This window comes from Crocodylus siamensis, chromosome 14 (assembly GCF_052110815.1).
Source record: "Crocodylus siamensis isolate JL-2025a chromosome 14, ASM5211081v1, whole genome shotgun sequence".
NCBI lineage: Eukaryota > Metazoa > Chordata > Crocodylia > Crocodylidae > Crocodylus > Crocodylus siamensis.
The window spans coordinates 5791638-5813599 of record NC_143408.1 but is presented as its reverse complement, the minus strand read 5'-3'; the positions used below and the strand labels follow the sequence as shown (position 1 = coordinate 5813599).

General features: G+C 42.6%; 1 protein-coding gene across 6 annotated transcripts in view; it reads left to right on the top strand.

Moving 5' to 3' along the window:
* Positions 1-21962, top strand: part of RFX2 (regulatory factor X2) — a 90119-nt gene that overhangs the window by 25840 nt on the left and 42317 nt on the right. For 4 of the 6 annotated variants that reach the window (XM_090027550.1, XM_090027548.1, XM_090027553.1 and 1 more), the window contains exon 2: positions 16069-16181. The exons of 1 other annotated variant lie outside the window; for it this stretch is intronic. In XM_090027550.1, the coding sequence (XP_089883676.1) occupies positions 16077-16181 (105 nt within the window). In that variant the 5' untranslated portion in view covers positions 16069-16076. The remainder of the gene's footprint in view (positions 1-16068; positions 16182-21962) is intronic. One more of the 6 variants, XM_090027549.1, reaches the window with a different exon arrangement.

Genomic DNA, 21962 nt, shown 5'->3' with positions numbered 1-21962 from the left:
GCAAACAGAGCCAAGACTGTGGGCTCCAGTTCTTAATTGAACATCTGCATGTGTTTTTCTCTGATTAAATGGTGTTTGAGTTTGATTTGTTTCTGACAGATAGGCCTGGGTCAGTTTTGTGTGGTTATTTATACCAAGGGGCAGGATTAGTTTGTCTAAATTAATACTTTTTGTACTTAGGTGAAGTTTAGGGTGGGTTCCCCCCTTCTTTCTTATATAAAAAAGTTCTCAAAATAACCATTATCTGCCTCTAACAACCAGTATCTCTGACAAGAACTATTGGTCTTTCTCTGGCTGCTATTGTATTGCACAGTTCAAAATTAAATCCTCCCAAACAGATGATAGATAACAGGATCTTTATAACAGCATTTCTTTCTGAAGCCCAGGTTTATGTTGCCTTTTAGTTAATGGAGAAAGTTGGGAAGAGATTCGATGCCCCCCCCCCGCCCCGCCACAAATTTGGGGCCAGAGAGCTGCGTGGTTTGCGATGCCGGTTGTGATCTACCCAGAAATATCTACAAGAATTTGTTGCCTGAGTAAATGACACAACACCTGATTTAATTCAAATTCAGTGACACAGCTCATCCTTTTATGTGGACCACATAGCTGTAAAGTGAGAACGATTAGACTAATGCACATTTGTCATGGGCTTCTTATCTTTTCCTATTCATGTAGAACGCAGTTTTTCTTACTGCTGTCCTAACCGAAAAAAGCTAAAATGCCTTCTTTTAAGTGAAGAGTGTTAGAACATACCCCACATAAACCGCATCTCTAGGGTGTGTAAAGCAGTCCTTCAATTCTGCAGACTTTTCAGGAAGAATTGCTATCTTTCTGGACACTGATACAATAGAAGGCCTTGTATTTTTCCTTTTATTTGGGTGGGTTTTGCTTAGCCTTGGGTGTTGCAGCACATGCATGGTTACTGATAGCTGAGGGAACATTAAGGCGCTGAGGATGGGAAGAAACTAACTTATTTATTTATTTTACTGATAGCGGAGCAGCAGTCCCACAAGTTATTTCCCAGGTTGCAGTACTTGCAGAAACATGCTTCCAATGCAGCTCATAGTTTCTAGCGTTGGAAGGGTCCTGAGCAGATCATCAAGCCCACCCTGCTGCCATGGGCAGGAAAGAGTGCTGGGGTCAAAGGACCCCGGCTAGGTGATTATCTAGCCTCATTTTGAAGACCCCCCAGGGTAGGAGCAAGCACTACTTCACTTGGAAGTTGGTTCCAGATCCTGGCCGCCCTGACTGAAGTAGTGCTTCCTGATGTCTATCTAGCCTGAACCTACCTCGGTCAACTTGTGGCCGTTATTCCTAGTTACTCCTGGTAGTGCTTGGGAGAACAGGGATGCTCCTGTTCCCTGCTGGTCCCCCCTGGTGAGTTTATAGATGGCCACCAGATCCCCTCTCAGCAATGAAACGCATGCAGTAATTAGCAACCAGGTATGTCCAATGTTGTTGGGGCCACAGGGCTGATGTACACGCCACGATTTTTGCCCTTTTATGTGCTGCAACTGCATGTTTGTTTGCACTTTAAAAGTCTACGTGCAACCTGTGTTTCTGTGATGAGTGCACTTTCAAGTGATCTAAAAAAACGTATTGGTAGTTTCCTCAGCTTAATCTGTAACAGATTTATATAAAATCCTCGCAGAGAAAAAGTTTCATCTCCTTAGCATCCTGTAGAGCTTGGCTTGGGACAGTCCCTATTCCCTGGGTGGGCTTTACTGTGCATTCAAACTCCTTTCATCTTTGGAAGTGCTTCTTCTCAGTGCACTGACTCCACCCAGGCCCAGAACCATAATGCAGCTGCCTCTGGGCCATGCCTAGCAAGAGCATTTCAAGCTTGGTACAATCTTGAACAGCATCTTCTGTGCAAGCGGGGACGTTGAAACAAAGGAGGGAGGGCACTGAGGTGGCATGGAAGGAAAGAAGCCTTCTCCTAGCGTCAGGAGAAAGTAAACAAGCCTCCCTCTTCTTTTGGCTCCAACTTTCATGGAAAAAGGAAATTTTCTTATAAATGACCAGTTCTTTTACTGAATTTATTGTTATGTTGTCTGTCCTGGCTGACTTCTGAAGCTGTCCAGCACAGGCCTGGCAATTGATAGAACAGCAATAACACAGCTACCATTTGCTCATGGAAAGTGCCATATTTTTCAGTCCATTTGCTGCCCCTGTAGCACAATCTGTGCCCAAAGAGCTCCAGATTGTTGGCTCAATTGCTCTCTGCAAATGTAACTGAAGAGACTTCTTTTTCTGAATGGCTGCAGTTTATGTTAGTGGTTTTTTCTCCTTAACTTTAAGTCCCATAATACTTATGAAGGCTGCTGTATAAATAAATAACAACAACGTACAGGCCTGTGCTGGCAGGAGATACTTCTGCGTTTGCTGTTCATCTGATAAGCAGGATGAAAACAACTCTTGCCACGACCCCATACCTAAATTCAAATACAGCAGTGAACCTCCCACTTCCACACTTGTACAGGGGGCCGGCCACCTTTCCACTTCTTTATAAAAGGATTGCCTGGCCTAATCAAGTAAAAACCAAGAGCTGATGACCGTATCAGTTTAGATTAAGCTGTCTTATTGCAGTAAATTTAAAATAAATAAAATGAAATACTGCTTCATGCTGAGTGACATCATCCTGTGGTATTTCCTGTTATAGAAGAACCTGCAAAAGCTAGGCTCGAGTCTCGGCCTCAGTTCTCTTGACAGTATTACTTTTGACTATGCATTTGAGAGTGTGTGTGGGGGGGAATCAAATCTCATATTTAAAGAAGATAAGGTGACTGTATCATGGCTCAGGAAGGAACTTCTCTCTCACCTTATAGAGCATTCTTTGTTGTCAACTCGTTTTATTACAAGTCTCATGATTTTTGGTGCCTCTCTTAAAGCACCAGGCTCTGAAACCATGTGATTTTAGGTGAGACTTGGCTTTGATTTTTAAAAAAGAAACTTTTTCACCCCATGGTTGTGTAGAAATTGAGAAAACCTGAACGCTGAGTCTTGTAATAGAGCAAAACAGATAACCCCCACCCCCACACACATACACACACCACCACCACCAATTTACTTATATTGGTATTCAGATACAAATCGTAAAGGTCCTTGGGTAAATCATTTTTTAAAACTACAGATGTGCTTTTACATGATCATTTTGTTTTTCAAAAATGAATGGAAGTGTGTGTAAAGGGCATGATATACTGGCCTAGATTCACCCCTTGATTAATTGTACAATTGCCATAAGCTACAGGATAAAGAACTCAGACTTAAAAGAAGCTGATATACAGACACAGATATATGGGAAATTAAAAAAAAAAAAATGGATTGAGCTCACAGCTCTTTCTGACTACATTGCAAAGGTGAACTGAAAGACCAAGATATGCAGTGAGCCTGAGCATCCCCCCGACCCTCCAAGAAGCTCAAGGAACTCCATTTCTTGGGCTGCATGAGTTGCCGTCAGCTATCTCTCTGAAGTCAGAATGTGGCATTGTAGTAACGTGTACGTATCAGGGCCTGTGCTTCTGGGAGCTGTTGGAAAAGTGCATTTTGGGTCTGGTTAGTAGAATTTGTGTGAAATAATTCAGTTCTGTTTGTGACATCTTTATAGCCCTCACAATGCTGAAACATTTAAAAGCTTGCAGAATGGTTCCCTTTGTCCATGGGAACTCCCTTGTGGTTTGACTGTGACCCGTACAGTCACTTTCCCTGGCATTCAGGTTTGAGATACCCACAAGAGACTCATCAGCATCCTACTGCGGGGCGGCATTTAGCTATCGCTGCTTCTGCCACCCACTCAAGTGGCTCTTAAGGAAACTCTGGTTAAGTGATCTGCACAGATAAGTTCTGAGATTTCTCCTGCATCTGTGAAAGAGGAAACTTAAACAATGAGGATTATCAAACTTCCTTGGCCCCATGATAATATAGTGTCTATATTACATGATTTGGTTCCCTGAAATCCAATTTAAGACCCTGTGTGTATTTATACTCTAGGTATATTATTAACTATTGCTATTAAAAGCCCCTTCCAATTCTGTATTTTTCCATGAGGACCAGGTCACTGAAAAAGATATTCAGCTTGCTGTTCTTGAGACCCATGTTTTGGATTTATCTGTGTTTCCAGGTAACTAGAGCTCTTAGACAAGTGGTGTTTGTCTCTATTTAAAATTAATTTAACCTAATCAGTGGAAGGCTCTGATGCCTTTTCTGTTTATAACATTCTAAAGCAATTTAATCAATTTTAATAAGCAGCCACTCCAGAATCAGCTTATTATTAGGTTCCTTGCCATTTTCCTCCTTCATTTACCCCAACCTATTAAAAGGGTAAAGGTTATAACATACAATTCACAAGAGCCTGTTTAGGATGCTAGGTTAATTCCTTCTCATATCTGAGTTTGAGAGACAAAGACTAGCCCCAATTAAAAACAAGCAAACAAGTTTGAGCCAAATAGCCATGTGTGCAAATAGCTGGGTTAAAGCCCCCCAGATCCGTTAAACTTCTCTGAACGTTCACCCAGGTCTTGCAGTGAATCCGGGTGAGGGATATAGAAAGGTCCTTGGGATCTTGGCTCAACGACCAGAGCAGATATAGCCGTCAGTCTGTAAATAACTGGTGGGAGAAGTGCTTATTGCTGCTAGTGGAAGGACTATGGTCTAAGGACATAGTACCTATGTCCTTAGACCAGGGGTGGGCAATTATTTTGGGCAAAGGACCGCTTACTGAGTTTTGGCAAGCCATCGAGGGCTGCATGACAGGCAGGCAGCCCAGGGCAGATTAATATTTTTTTAGGGGCCCCAAGGACCGGATAGAATGACCTGGCGGGCTGTATCCAGCCCCTGGGCCGTATTTTGCCCACCCCTGCCTTAGACCAACACAGCTACAACCTACACCCCTATTGCTGCTAGTGGAAGATCCTGGGTGCCCTCTTGCATTACCTCCAAGTCCTATGGGGAAATAGTGTTATATGAGTCTGACTTGGGCAACACATACTGAAGATGTAGTGGACTGTCATAAGGATGTGGCAGTAGAGTCACTGAGGGTGGGGGTGATTAGGGAAGGAGCCCCAGGTGCCACCCTTGTGGACTGGCAGAGAGGGGAGGCACAAACGCAGCTGTTTCTGCAACGGTGGATCAATCACTGCAGTCCATACGGCAGAAGCTGGTGCTGCCCCGGGTGCTGCGTGACTGTGCTGGGTGGGGAGCGGTGCTGCTATGGCTCTGGGGTGCGGTAACTGGTTTTGGAACAGATGCCAGGATTTTGATGGGCCAAGAGCCAGTACCATCTTAACCTGCGTGTGCATTTCCTGGTGTCGTGTAAAAGCAAAAATAGTAGGAGAAGAGATGCTTTGATTTACATTTTTTTCAGAATGTTTCAGGGCTGTTAATAAATCAGGAAACAAGCAGATTACATGAGTCAACCTGGTATTGAGATTTCCAGATATTGCGTTTTGGGCAAGGGTTCAGCTCAGATGCTTTGTTTCCAGACTTGCAAACATTTTGAGGTGTGCCTGTTATAACATTCATTTTTGGAGCCTGGCCTGTTATGGACCTCCTTCATGCTGTCTTGGACTGGAGAGAAGCCACATTGATGGCTCTTCTTCTTGGGTCCAGCCTAGAACAGGTCTAGCTTAGTTCAGCTATAAACTTTTTCCTCAATTGGAATTTCAGGGGAATTTCTAGCAATTCCTAGAGACCATCTGAACTGGGGATATGACGGAGAAAAATGGGTGAATTCAGGGAACATTCTGTTTTTTGAAGCAGATGTTAACTTACATAGTTTTATCTTAAAGTTGCTTCATCAATTAACACGATTGTGGTCCCATTCCTTGTAGAAATTATTTTTGAATGTTTCTCTCTTATATGTTGAGTTGTATGTCATTCTTTTTCAAGTCAGTTTGTTAAAGGATGGGCCATAAGTGGTAAACCATGTGGGAAATATCTTGGCATCTTAAATAAATGTGGCATAGACTGTGTTGGATAGAGCTGATGCAAATGGGTATAGGAATGCAAAAGTTGCAGTAGCATATATTAAAACTGCCTTAATATGTGTCTGAGTACAGAAAACATGTTGAAAAGAAAACACCTTTTTAGAGCCTGCAGAGAACAGGATGATTGGAAATACTTGATGATTTTTCTTCTGATTTCAGCTACTATAATTCTTTTTTCCCCCTTATTTGTAAGTAAACCAAAACAGGATGGAAGGTCCAGAAGCTGATTAACTTAGATTGTTTTTAAATCCCTTTCTAACCTTCCCTTTTAAAATTGTTTGGAAGCAGGAGGAATTAAAAAAATTAAAGCTGGCATCTACTTTTGATTCTAGCAGCCAGTGTTAAGAATGAGAAATTATTCCAGTTCAGTGACTCTGAAAGTTAAGTCTGAACCTTAATTTTATCCCAGCATGCACATGGGTTTAAAAAGGCCGTTTAATTTCTTTTACGGTATTTGTCAGATGATATGGACTAAGTATTGTGAACCATAAGCATTCAAAGTCATGGAATGGGCCATAAAATCATGAGCTTAGTTTCATAATTTTGGGGGCCTTCTAGTTGTCTTCTCATTTGTTTAGTTTATAGGATACAGTTGGGTTTCATTTGCAAGCAATTTAGCTACAACTGTATTAAAAACCTGTTATGAAGAGATTTCAAGTAAAACACCATATATCATGACATCCATATGAAGAGTTTTCCAGTTTTATTGCAAGCTGGCATACAAAATAGATAATGGATTGGAAGTTTAATTTCTGGGCCAGTACACTTCATTTATTTTACCTGTTTGCAGATAGATGGCAAACTGAGGCATACAAGCACTTGGTTAAATGCTTATCTAGTGGGTTTAATAATAGGTTTAATATCCCTCAAAGGGATATTATGAAGCTCGCGTAATTAGACAGTTATGAAGTACTAGCCAATTGCCCATCATGAATGACAGATTTAAAATAATGAATGAATGTTTACATGGCCGCCCCCCACTCACCTTTTGGGGTCGGCCATGTAAACACTCCCTCTGCCACTGCCACCTCCTCCTCCAGCCACTGGTGTGGGGGCTCCCTCCACCTCCTCCCCTGAGCAGTGTGGCTTCCCTGCCTCCCCCTGCCCTCCATCCCTGCCGCCTCCCCCTCCCCTGCTGGCTGTTGGGTGTGTGCCCACCTCTGCCCCCCACCCACCTCCACTAAGCAGCAGGGCTTCCCCCTGACCTCCCTTCCACCCCCTGCCAGCTGTTGGGTGTGCACGTGCCCACCTCTGCCTCCCCCCTGCCCGGGCCCACACAGCCAATCGCCGCCCACCCTTTCGGCAGCGCACACACAGTTGACCAAAAGCGTTACGGACAGACAGACAGACTAAGCCCTTTATTATATTAGAATTTTAGAGGAAAGTCATGACACACAGACGCATGCTCTACCATTCTTTAAAAACCTCCTCCAAAACATACTTCCTTGCTACTAAATTGTCCTTATATTCCGCTTTTCAACCTTTTAAAATATTTACCAAACTTTCAAATCTGTTGCTTATTTTTAACCCCTTTAAAAAAATCGGTGGTCCATTCATCTTATAAAGGGGAATGTAATGCACTTTTTTTTTTTTTTTTTTAACAAAAGGAGTTTAACATACATTTTGTTTCCCAGGGCACACATCATTTACTGCAGAGGCTCCCAAACTTTTACTTATTGCACAGCCCCTTCCAGATTCACCAGCAGCCCACATACCCCTACCAGCATATGTTTTATATTTTAGCCCCCTAAATGCCAGTTATTATTATCATTGGCGACACATAGGGGGTGCATGCGGGTGCACATACACCCCCTGAGATCGGCCGTGCACCCCCTGGAGGTGCCAGCTGCAGAACCAGAAGTGCGCTTCCAGTTTTGCTGCTGGCTTGGCGTTCAGCCACTGGGGGATTCCCTGTGGTCAGTGGTCTGCTGGGGGATCCCCCTGGTCGGCAATCTGGTGCACCCCCAGACCCGGGAGGCACCAGTCGCCCATGAATATTATAATGAAAATTAGATTCACCATTACACAATTTCTCCCATGTACCCCACCAGAGATGTCTTGCTTACCCCCAGGGATAGGCATACCACAGTTTGGGAACCCCTAATTTACTGGAAAATAATAGCAATTGTACTGTTGGATAACATGACATCTACACTGATTGGTTTAGTCTGGAAAAAGAAGATCATTGTTGTTTGGTTTAAAATATTTTTTTCCCCTTCTTGCATCATTTTTGCTTGCAGTTAAAATGAGAGAATAAAGAAATACGATAGCTATGGTGTGTATCAAATCTCTTGTTGATGTTCTGGTTACCATAGGAATCAGTGCTAGTACCACCCAAAGGCAGGCTTCCTGATTTTTACAAAAACCCATGCTCTCTTCTCATCTCGCTGTGTTTACCACAAGTGGCAACGGGACAGCTCTTTGCATGCACTTTCTTGGTATGGAAATAATTTGAGCAGACTAAATAAAAGTACCACAATGATCCCTTTATGCCCTAATCTCACGCCACACCTCACAAGCGAGTAGCCTGATGGGACTGCTCCTGTCCGTGAATTTAGCTGTGGGCTGATGAGCTCGGCTGAATGAGGATCGGGATGCCAGAGGAACTTTAACTAAATATTTTCTTTTGGGCAGACTCCCTGCCCTGGCTCCGATCAGCTGTGGCAATAGACATTTGGAGGGCTCAATGTGCAGCTTTGAAGATTGTGTTTGGGCATTCAGGAGCCAATGGTTTATATTAATCCATTCTATGGAAAAATACTTGCAGTTCCTCTTTTCTTAAGTCTCCAATCTTGCAATTCATTTACAAAGAGCCTTTATGGCTTCACAGGGGCTCTATGTGGGTGCTAGGTGTCCCCGCTGCATCTGCTGCAGGATGTAGGCTTTTTTTTTAAAGCCTGGAAATTGGTAGTAGCGAGAAGGTGAGGTTTCTCTTGATTCAAAGTAAAAAGATGGCAAGCACGGGGAAGGCTGCGTGATTTATTTTTTTTAACTCTAAACCAGCCTGAGGTTTTTAGCCTCACTGCACACCTGAATGTGGAAAAATATTGTGAACTATTTTTCACTGATCTTTGTTTTCCCAGCCTTTGAGGACTAGTCCAGATGGGCTGGATTAAAATGGGCAAAGCCAATCTTACCAAGGCTGTGTGGCTTATGAACGAAAGGATGAAAATTGGGAATGATGAAAGCTGTTGGCATCTGTAATATTTACACTTGCCTACTCCAGTGCCTTTGAATGTGAATGGTGCTCTGAGGCTGGTGCCTCAAATAGAGAAGTATTATTGCTTCTTTTTTTTTGGAAATGGGAAAATTGAGCCATGGGGAAAGGGAAGTGTTCTGCTCAAGGTCACAAAGCAAGCTGGTGGCAGAACTAGAAATAGAAGCCAGAAGTTATTAGCTTTTTCTGTATTTCCGTTCCTGTCATGGCTGTTTGCTTGGATACCAAGAAAGCTGTCTGTAAACAGGAGGTTTCCAGAGGGCAGCAGTCTTACTCATCGGACTGATTCATTCGGTGGTGATGCAACCTAGAAGTCAGACTTCTGCAATTCCTTCCACCCCGAACTGTGATGCTGCAAGTGCTGGCATGTGAGGTCAGCAGCTGCGTTGGCAAGAAAAGCATCGGAGTTTAACTAGAGCCTGTCTCTGCATGCAGCTCTGCCCCCTAGGCTGGGTACAGACATTACACTTTTACCGGTATAAGTCATCCAAAACCGCTCTATACTTATAACAGAAGAGAAGTTCGGCCCACACAGACTGGTCTAAAAATGGTTTAAAGATTTGCCCCCCCACCGTTGCCCTTCCTCCTCCTATCAAAGGGCAGATTTGTGTTCCGCTTGCTACCCATCGAAACTCTGCTGCTTGTAGAAAACCATGTAACTTAGATCGATTGTGCCTTGGACTTTTTGAATGTCTGTATCTAGCCCAGTGTCTGTCAAACCTCACTGAAGCAAGAGCCCACAACACTGGGCAAATCGGCTAGGGATCCTGTTCCTGGTTGTGCCTTATTGTTTCCTACCAACTCCATGTTGCTGGGTTTTTGGTTGTAGCTGTGTTGGTTTAAGGACATAGGCAGGCGAGGTTCTCTGGGTAGATCTTTTATTAGACCAGGGGTGGGCAAAATGCAGCCCGTGGGCTGGATGCTGCACGCCAGGCCATTCTATCCGGCCCATGGGGCCCCTAAAAAAATTAGAAAATTAATATTTATCTGCCCCTGGCTGCCTGTCATGTGGCCCTCGATGGTTGTCCAAAATTCAGTAAGCGGCCCTCCGTCCAAAATAATTGCCTGCTCCTGGGTTAGACTTAAGCAGCAGAGTGCGGGAGGTTTTCAATGGCACAGGTGTGAGTTTGGTATCCAGCTTCTATTTTCTCCCAGTGGAAATCAGCTGCCTAACTCCTGAAAATGTCCTTGTTAGTCTCCTTGTTAGACCAACTGAGTAGCTGGGGCAAAGTTCTTTGCAAGCTTTCGGGCTCCATGACCCTATATAGGAGACACTCCCTATGCCTGAAGAAGGGTGATGGTGCCTGAAAGCTTGCAAATAACTTTTTTCCAGCTAGTCAGTTGGTCTAATAAAAGATATCACATCTACCCAAAGAACCTAGCCTACCAATTCCATATGCTTTTGCTTATACAAAGCCATTGATTTGGATAGAATTGCAGAGGTGTCATTTTGTTAATTGGCTGCAGGGCTCCAGGCAACACCTTTTAATAGTTCTGTTACTTTTTTGCAAATAGCTCACTTTGGTATCTGTAAATCAGCAACACTTGGCAATGTGGCTGCACTGTGTGATTTTTTTTTTCTGTTCCTTCTGCCAACTCAAACACCAAAACTCATCCCCGTTAAAAACAGTAGACCAACTGAGTCGACTTTCAGGGCAGTTGATCTAGATCAGTGATACCCAGACTGAGGCACACAAGTGGCTTTTCCTCTTGCTACCTGCAGCTCACCACAGAATTACTTTTCATAGACATCAGGGCTGGAAGGGACCTCGGGAGATCATCGAGTCCAGCCCCCTGCCCAAAGGGCAGGAAGTCAGCTGGGGTCATAGGATCCCAGCAAGATAAGCATCCAATTTACTCTTGAAGGTGTTCAGTGTAGGTGCTTGAACAACCTCCGCTGGCAGACTGTTCCAGACCTTGGGGGCTCGGACAGGAAAGAAATTCTTCCTTATGTCCAGCCTGAAACGGTCTTGTAGTAGTTTATGACCGTTCAACCTAGTCATCCCTTGGGGCGCTCTGGTGAACAAACGTTCCCCCAGATCCTGGTGGTCACCCCTGATAAACTTATAGGTAGCCATCAGATCGCCCCTGAGCCTGCGCTTTTCCAGGCTAAAGAATCCCATGTCTCTCAGCCTGTCATCGTAAGATCTGTTTTCCTGACCTCTGATCATGTGCGTGGCTCTCCTCTGGACTCTCTCAAGCTTCTCCACATCCTTTTTGAATTGTGGAGCCCAAAACTGGATGCAGTACTCCAGCTGCGGCCTCACCAAGGCTGAGTACAAGGGGAGAATGACGTCCCGGGATTTGCTCGCGAAGCATCTATGGATGCACGCCAGCATTTTGGTTGCTTTACTAGCCGCAGCATCACATTGCAAGCTCATGTTCATCTTGTGGTCAATGATGACCCCCAAGTCTCTTTCTGCTGTAGTGCTAACCAACGTAGCACTGCCAAGCCTATAAAGATGCTGCAGGTTTTTCCTCCCAGGGTGGAGAACCTTGCATTTTTCGGTGTTAAACACCATCAGGTTCTCGTCTGCCCATTTGCTGAGCTTGTCCAGGTCAGCCTGGATCACCCGCCTATCTTCTGGCGTGGATGCTTTGCCCCGAAGTTTGGTGTCATCGGCGAACTTGGCCAGTCCACTCCTGACTCCAATTTGGCATTGCTTAAAATAACCCAGTACTTTAAATTTAGCAAGCACCAAAGAGGCTTAACACCTTTAAAGTACATTTATCTGGTGGACTGCGCAAATGTGAATTTCATAGACATAAGGGCTGGGAGGGCTCTTGCGAGATCATCGGGTCCAGCCCCCTGCCCAAGGAGCACGAAGTCAGGAGTAGGAATTAATGAATCATAGTTTCTTTTTTTTTTTGTGAACTGGAGAGTGTTTGCTTTAATTCTCCTGGGAGTATACACTTTGCAGCTTTTTGAACACCGATTGCTCTATGGCTTCTGAGCGAGTCAGTACTGAGAGTCACTGATTTGCAGCTCCCAGCTCTAACTCGTGGCGCTTCACAGAAAGCCTGTTGCTCAGGTGTGGCAGGGAGGAATCAAGCTCCACTTTGGGGCCAACCCAGTGGAGGAGCTGCCTGCCTTCAGCTTCTCTCTCCTACCCCCCTGCCCCCCAGCTCTGGTGCTGTCTGGAGGAAAGGAGGGGGAATGGGGTGGGAACTGAGGGCTGGGATTTGCCCAGCCTGAGCTGAAGGGGGATACACCCTGAGCTGTATCAGCTCAGCCCTGATTGCATGCAGGGACTGATGGAAGTTAATGAAGATCCTCTGCTTTGGAATACCTTCATGTGATCCTTCATCAGATGAGGGTTCATTTGTCATGCCGGCCACTTTTAAGGTGCTCTGCAGCCATGCACATGTCTCGCAGCATGGCAGCAGAGCACTTTCAGGGGGCCGGTTGCCCTACAAATGTCACTTCTGTCCGCGCCCTCAGGCTCAGTGCGTTGTATAACTGGGGCTCCTGAGGGATGTCAAAAACCAGGTCGAGGAATGACAGCAGATTCCCTAAATGGCTGTATGAGAAGTTAGCCGCTAGGCTCCTACTGATATTAGTCTGGATGGTGCATCACAATCAACACTCTTCAGTGTTTAGCCAGGGGTGGGCAAAATGCGGCCTGCGGGCTGAATGCGGCCCGCCAGGCCATTCTGTCTGGCCTGCGGGGCCCCTAAAAATTTAGAAAATTAATATTTATCTGCCTTGGGCTGCCTGTCATGCAGCCCTCGATGGCTTGCCAAAACTCAATAAGCGGCCCTCCACCCAAAATAATTGGCTGCCCCGGGTTAGACTTAAGCAGCAGAGTGCGGGAGGTTTTCAATGGCACAGGTGTGGGTTTGGCATCCGGCTTCTATTTTCTCCCAGTGGAAATCAGCTGCCTAACTCCTGAAAATCTCCTTGTTAGCTGCACACCTCACTTGTCCCTTGCAATATTTAGAGAGATAGCAGGAGCCGTACTTCTACCAAGTGGGAGTCCTGTTTGTGTGCCCAACTTGTCAGCAGCACAAGTCAGTTTGAGCAGAAAGCCTTAACAGATTTGCCTCTCATATTTGCAGGAGGCACAAAGCAGCTTTAATAGACGATTCAAGATATTTCTAAGACTAGAGTATCCTTGGAAAACAGACATTAATACAGATTTTTTCAAATACTGCTCTGGGGCTCCATGCTCATGCCTTGCCTCTTTCTCTCTGCAATGCCAGATTGTATCTGCTTGGTTTCCTCATTGTTGTGAACTTGTCTTGGGAATTGAGAATGCAGATTTGCTTTTTCCATCTCCGGTATCATCATCACTAACAGAGTCTGTATTTGTAAGAGATCTGTATGTGTTGCTCATGGTCCATGCATCTTTTTTTTTTGCTCTTCTTGGGCACCGAGGTCCAATGGGAAGTACACATATGTTGACAAAAGCAAGCAGAAGCGACTTGAGAGAGTTCCTCTTCTAACTAGAGTGCCACCGTGTTAAAACCACATTTGCAAAAAGAAAATATTTTTTCATATTAGACTTGCTGCATCAGTTTATGGCCTTGCCAAAGTTATGAAAATGTCTCTTGAGTATTATCTGTCTGAGAGATGATGAGTGGGTATGGAAGAAGCATCGTGCCATAGTTGATGTCCCGTATGAGGAAAAGGTGCCTTTCTGATCCTAGTGCATTTAAAATAAACGTTGTCATTTTCTGTATGACTTATTTTAATGTTCCACGTCAAGGGTATTTGGATCTCAATCTTAAGTTTCAGAGAGATGCGGGATTTTGATTAGTGCCATCAGTTTTACTTCTGAAGGACACAAAGTTGGAAGGAATACCAGTGTGCCAACCCTGCTTGGCAATTTGTTGGTATGGTGATGTCAAGTAATCCATGGTGGTATGGTGAAGTCAAGTACCATATTCTGTGATCTTTTACAAAGACCCCTTTTACTGGCAATTCCTATTGAGAAGAGCATGTGCAAAAATCACATTGACCCCACTGGGACTTGAGCCCCAGTGCAGCAAAGTACGTAACACTCTGGACCCTGGGCATATTTAGGGCACCAAAAGTTCAAGATGCTCTTTAATGAGCATATAATATCCTAAACTGAGCTCTAATCTAAATCGAATTGTTTGCAGTGAACCTGTTTCCACAGGTGGCTGATCTCGCTTGCATTCATATGACATTTCCAAAGCGTGTTAAAATCTCTAATGAGAACTTACCCAGTTTTCTTGTTAGATAACCTAAACCCAACACTTTGAGTGGAGAGGTATAAAATCATACTAAATTGGGAACTAGAGTGTGGCAGGCATAAGTAACAAACAATTGCCCTTGCTTGGAGAAAGTTATGAGAATATGTATCCAAAAAGTGTCCTTTTTTCCCTGGAAGTTATGTTTATATGAGACTTATCAGCTTATCTCCTTCACCAAAGACCTTGTGCTGGCCCAGCTGTTTACTGGCAAATAACTGGGGTGGGCCAAACTGGAACAGGTGTGAGGCTATTTCTTAACTGTGCAGAGAGAATTATTGTTATTATTATTAGTCACATTGGGTCGAAGCAGCTGGAATCTTGGATAAAGAGGAATTTTTAGATACCCCGTCAAAAATACAGTCAGACAGTGATTTAAAGAAACAGATGCTGTCTTTATATAGTGGATTGTATGCAATCCTATTCTATGCAGAGTCTCAAGAAAAATGAAAGCTTTTTTTTAATGCCTTGAGGGCTGGAGAAACGAACAATGCTACGACGAGTAATGTGACTTATTTTGGGATTGTTTATTCTTGATCCTTCAGCTGAATTGTGATACCCACTCTTCCTTCTTTGTCAAGGAGAATCATAAAAGAGGAACATATTCACAAGCAGTTAGAGCTGACAGGGTAGAGAAGCCCATTTAGTTTTATTTGCCATAATTGTCCCAGGTCAGACCTTCTTGAGAAGTAGGGGGGAAATGTAAGAAAAACATAGATGTCATTTCCATTTTGCAGAGTTCTTTTTTTGTTCACTTAATCTTTTTTACCACTGCTTTTCCTTTTACGACAGCGTATGGAAAAACAAATAACATCCAGATTTCTCTCCAATTCCCCCCGCCCCCCCGCATTATTTCTATTCTTGCAAATTTGTGGAAGTTCAAAAAGTTAGTTCCAAAAAAGAAATGGGGGGAGGACGGGGAGAAAGAAAAATGGAAATACTGGTTGTGTCCCCAGAAATTGTATATTTTATTACATTTAACGAGAGGGAGCCTTGACATTTCAAAATTTCTAAATCTTCAGTTTCCAAAGAAAATAGCTTTTTGTCCAAAGTTTCAGTTTAGAAACAAAAAATCTGCTGATTTGACTGTCTTCAAGGTGTCTCCTCTTACTGTGAACCTCAGCTTCTACCGGAGGACACGCGGCTTCATCATTCTGTGCCTGCATTTTGCAGCATGGCAAAGCTGTTTCAGATGCATTTTATCTGGGCATGTGGTCAAGTCTGGCTCTTGGCTTTTTGTCCAAACACCCTGAGATGGTTATACATGCTGAAGCTCATAGGGAAGAAACCATGGTTCTTGGTCATCTGTTCTCTTAGCCCTTAGCGACGAGCGACTACAGATTGGCTGTGACACATTAATTTCCTATGCCATTTTGTTATATTTAGAAGCACGTTTTCTGTTCCTTCCCTCTTTCTGTGGAACAGTTGTGCAACTTTTTTTCTCTTAATATAATACTGCAATAAAGTTGGAGCCAAGATTAAAAAGGATCCTCCAAGTAGGAAGGTAGCTACCTTCCTTCCTATAACTGCCCATAGACCCTCCACAGGGATTTTATTCCCTGGGCCTTGATGCCACAGACTCTCGTGCTTTTAGACCTATAAATGAGTGAAGCTGTTTTCTCTGTCTCATCTGTCCTGTGCTCTCTCTAGCAGTGAGCATGCAGAGCTCAGAGGGTGGATCAGATTCAGCGACTTCTGTGGCTCTGCGTACTTCTGCCTCGGCCCAAGCTCCAGTAGTGCAACCAGTGCCAGCATCTCAGCAGGTAATGTAACCACAGCTTGCACAGCTGTTGGGGCTGTCTCCATGGAAAAGCAACCTATTTTTAATGCTAGATTTGCTTTAATCTATAGGTCGGAAGGGTTTTCTTTTAAAATCGGTTTGAGGCATTTATTCGCATTGAGATATCCGTGATAGTCTCTATGGATGTTGCACTGATAATTGCCATAGAAATGTTTGCAGTTAAAAAACAAAAAACAAAAGCCCAACAACTTGAACACGGGATATGGATTTTAAATTATCCTTGTTGCCAAGAAAACCTTTTTACAAGAGTTTGGTGTTTGATTTATTGTAGTATCATGATGTCATTACTGGATGTGTCAATAAAGGCAATGACAAATCAAATGGCACCACATCCTTTATGGTGCATCTCTTAAAGCTGAATGATAACAAAATCAGTGAAACTGGGGAACATTTAGGGGAGAAGAGGGACAAAATGCTTAGCAGTTTTGAGTTTTTTTAAGGGAGAAGTTTGTGGTGGTTTTCTCTTTCCTTTTCTTTTTTTTAAATCTTGCCATGCTAACACATTGAGATAAAAAAAATAAAACATATTTAAAACCTTTTTGACAGTAGAAAAGTGAGGCTGTCATTTTATTTTTTAGAATAGATAGCTTTAATTCAAAAAATGGAAGTGAAATGAGAATTGAGGTTCATTTTATGCCATTTACAGTAATATCAGAAAAGTTTTGTAACCTATGAGGAAGTTGCGGGGCTGGGGTTTGGGTAGTAGCATCTTGGACTAGAGAGGACAACACAATTAGTGGGAGTCGCATGCCATTTGAGGTTGGAGAAGGGAATTGCTATCAGCAATTTCTTCCCTAGAATAGTATCATTTCTGGAAGGTAGGCACCCAGGTAATAAGATTCTTTGTATAGCTGTCTACTTTGTCATATTTTTCCAGTTTCTACGCTCTTAGTTTCATTGCATGGTTTTTCATTCTGTGTGTGGAACTTGCTGATCAATACTGCAAAATGTTTCCATGATTTCATTGTTGAGATTAATATTTTTGACCGTAACAATCCAAGATTGGCTGGGGAAGCGATGCACATTGGAACAAATAGCCATGTAAAACTGTGTAGGTGACAGAAGATTGTGGATCTCGGAATGGAGATGCAGAAAAGGGACATCCAGAGTTTCTTCGGGGCTACAAGTTTGCAAATAGAAAATGCTGCAAGTCGACAGCTGGTTGCATGATTCTTTTTGAAGCTGAACATTCTCATTTTGTAGATTGTTGGGAGATGGGACAATACAATCAGGATGGCCAACATCTTCCAGGCTTGGGGGAAATGACTTTCATCTTTGGAGGCTAGTTTGAACATCCCAGAAAGCAATGAATTATGAACCCACGCAGCACTGTACCTAGACTCCTGGCAGCCCTGGGAGAACTTTTAGTATCAGGCCCCCCTTCACCAGAGATAAGGATAATAATAATTGGACAATGGGGAAAAAAATTACCATTTTTGGTAATTACCATTTTTGGTCCCCCTTTCTGGGTGACCATCTGGTTCACCCATGCCTGTGTCCGGCCCTGAACCCAAGCTCCATTGTGGCAAAGGATGTGAAGACAAGAAATGTTTCGATTAGTTGTGCTAAGAGTCTGCGTCATGAGCAGGAGGAAATGGAAAGTCTCATTAGTTAGATAATCAATATAACAGCCATTGCTGAGACTTAGCTGGCCAATTTGCGTGGTTGGGATGCTCAGATTGGTAACTGCAATCTGTTTAGGAAGAAAAGAAGGGGAAAAATGAGTGTGAGATGACTCTAGGTGTGTAATATACCATCATCTGTTATTAGTAACTTTAGAACTACAGGTTCTTTACTACCCATGCATCGGTATACCAACTAACAAAGGCCAGTATGGGGACGTGGTAGAGGCCACTATAGATCACAGAACAAAACAAGGATGAGTTACTCTTTAACACTTATCTGTAATATGCGGAAAGAAAAAAAATATATGTATATTGTTGGGAACTCCAGTTTGGAAGACTCACAGCACAGATCTTGTGTAGCCAGTCATAAAATATCATTAGAATTTCTGAATATTATAAGTTGCCGCTCATGATTTTTTAACAGAAACAGTATTGTACCCGACACCTGGTAATTTTATGTGTAACCTCATTCTGACTGATAAAGATGAATTAATTGCTGGGTTAACAGTTGGTGGTTGCCTAGGGACCAGTAATCGTGACCTGATTATATTCAGTAAAGGCAGACAAAGGATAGCCCAACCAATAATATATACAATTTGATGCTTCAAAAGGTCTAATTTTCCGAGGCAGAGAAGAATGATCAGCAAGATGGATAGGGAGATAAAATCCAGACAGCAAAGTGCAACTGAGAAGTAGGAGCTCTTTTTAAAGAGTACTTATTCAGTGGCCAAACAGCCATAATGCCACAATCAAAAAACAGGATGACCTTGAATGAAAGTCCATCCAGATTCAATGGTAGAGCAATGGGCAGAATTAAAAAACAAACAGACTCCATAATGTAAAACAAATAGAAAAAGGGGAAACGGAAAACAATCAGTACAATGTAGAATTTACAGAGCATAGAAAATTGATAAGGGATGAGGAGGAGCAGTAGGATACTTCCCAGTCAGTAAATATAAGGAAGATTTTAAATTACATCTGCTGAGGAAAAACGCTTTTGAATCTCCTGACTTGGGTAATTTGTCCCCAAGAATCCTAAAAGAGATGGCTGTGGAGATCACTGGCCTCTTGTTAAAGTTTTCTGGCAGTCCAAGATCCGTTCAGAAACTGGAAAGTGTGCCAATGTTGTGCTAATATTTGAAATAAAATAGTGGATGACTCTGGTAACTATAGGTCAATTATAGTTTCAGAGAAATGAAATGGATATATATGGTTGATGAACACAATTAGAAGGGTCTGCTTTATCTGCATACAATATTTGACACAGGCCCACAAAGCATTCAGTTTAAATATTGGCACTATATAGTGTCCGTAAAATTCAGGTTAAATGAATTAAGAGCTGTAGGTCTGAGAGATTTCAATACTGTCAGTGTGGAATCATTAAGTGAGGGTATTATTAGTAGGTATTTGATGCAAGGCCCAGTGTTAAACAACTTTTTCATCAATGATCTGAGAGTAAATGTAAAATTGCTGCCAATAAACTTTGCACAAAATTAAGCAGAAAATGAGTCATGGGAGGGTAGGGCAGTCAGACAGAGTGATCTGGATCATTTGACAAGCTGGGACCTCTCAAGTGAAATATGCTTTAAATGCAGCCAAATGCAAAGCAATATTCCTAATCCCTAGATTTGCAAAGTCAAAATACAGAGCGAGTGGTGAGGTGATGCGGGGTATCCTGGCAAGCACTGCCTCTGACCAGAACTTAAGGTTTGATATGGAGAGATGGTTTAACACAACCTTCAAACTAACACGAAGAACTAATCCAATCCTTTAATATATGCACATAAAATGGAGTAGGAAGGTAAATGTCGATGGAGACTAGAGAGCTGCATACAGTGTTTATGCCCCTGTGTTTTAAAAAATGGTATTTGAAAAACATTGTAGAGGATTTGGAAAGATCCACAATATTAAATTGAGGACCCCAGACACTATTTTGCAGAGAGAGACAAAGAAGTTCCTTTTGCTTAGCTTATCAAAAGATTTGAGAGGTGATATTATCATAACCATTATTGATTATTATACTATATTATACAAATCGTATAATAATAACAGTAGTAATAATAATAACAGTAATGATGGTGATAATATTCTAGTATAGAAGTACCTAGAGAAGGAGAAAATACTAGATCCTATAGGGCACTTTAAAATAACAGGGAAAGATGTGCCAAGAAACCGTGACTGAAAGTCAAATCAAATTAGAAATAAGCCACTAAATTTTAAGCGAAGGTGGAAAACCAGGATGAACCATGAAGGGCAGTGGTAGATTCCCCATCTCGTGATGTCTCCAAGTCACAACAAGATACCTCTGGGAATTTAATTCCCATTCAGGACTCTTCAAATCAGACTAATTTAGAAACGATCTATATTCACACAAAGTACGTTGAAGGCCAGCCTGTAATGTATGCCTTTGAAACGTATGAGTCTTTCGTCTTTCCATTGTTCTTAACTTTCTTATCAAGTTCTTTTGTGTTAACATCACTTTTAATGTAGTACATAATCACAGTTTCAAGAAATAATTGAAGCAAGTTGCCCTTGGCCTTTTCCTCTAGACAGACTTCAATCCTGCAAGCACACTACAGTCCCGCTATAAGATTCTGCATGTGAAGAATTAAAGAAAAATAATTAAAGGAGGAGTAGAATAATCCACTTTGGTATTGTTCCAACATAGGAAGTTGTTGTTAATGATGTTCCTGCACCCACCTCAAAAATGCAGTTCAGCTTAATTTTATTGGCTCCCTTGCTGAAAAAGAACCTCAAAATATTGCACAGAGGGTGCAGAAAGGAAAGAAAAGTGTGACAAAAAGATTTGTTCTATTTGCTCAGATGATGAAAACATAATGGAAAGGTGAGGAAATATCTAGTGCAGTCAGTCATCCTTAACTTCTGGCAGATGAGTGAATCTTATTCATGAAGAAGTCAGACCTAATATAATCCTAAAGGGCACTGTGGGAGTTTAGCAACAATCCCATAAACGTTATCAGTCTTCTGAAAAATGATAGCTTCTTCTGCCTGTTCTGTGATGCTTGCTGCAGACAGAAGGAAAAATCCCACCTTTGAAGTTAACAGAAAAACTCCCATTGACTCACTCTCAGTAATAGGAAGCCTCCCAGGCAAACTACTGTATGTTCCCACAACTTGTACTCAAAGAGAAGTTATAACACAGTCCAGTAGGGAGATGGTGGGTAAGTCCCAGGCAGTGCAGATGGACAAATCTCAGATGTCTTTCCTATTGAAAGCTCTCAAAGTGTTTTTTAAAGTTAAATAAAGACCATTACCCCCAGTTTAGAGATGGATTGGTAAACTGAGGCAGAATGAAGTGACTTGACTAAGGCCACCCACAAGAGGCTGGATGAGAATTTGTATCCCCTAATGCTTAGGCACATTGGCTCGGTGTCAGGGTGAATTTGCCCTGGTGTCTACCTTTATCCAAACTGTTTCCAAGCTTCTACAAATCAATGCTGGTTTGTGTTTTCTGGTTTGTGTTATGCAAGTGGATAGTGAAGATGCTCATAACAGTCTTTACTGGCCTTTAAATCCAGTAAACTCATACATTGGACAAATGATGAATTCTACAAAGTGACATTAGTGCTAAACCATTGAAGAAGGCTTCAGAGGGCCTGGATACATTGCAGATTGATGATACTGCTATTTGACTCTGTGTAGCACAGATGAATGTGATTGGAGTCTCTGTGGCAGCTTGGCTTGATTTAACTAATGACAAAGAGGTGGTTATACACAGTGGTCTTAATAAAAAAGATGAAAACATCATAGAAGTTTTATGGGGTGTTCCTTCACTGAGTTTGATTTGAAAGGGCTGGACTATTTGTTTGATGTTTGGAAAAGCTGGATTAATCCCAGGAGTTCCTTTTCACTCTTACTCGTCTCTGCGCCTCCCACTTCCAGTGGAAGCAGAAATGGGAACCTGAATCTTGATGAGAAAATCCTGTAGGAGTTTTCTGCATGCCAATTTGGCAGACTTGAATTGTTCAGGTACCTTTAGCACTCCTGGGAGTCTCCCTGAGCTGCGCTCCAACTTGGAAATTTGGGGGCGGTTGGCTGGTTTGCTGACTATAAAAATAATACAATATCCTGTGTATGACCTTAAAAAAGAATGCACA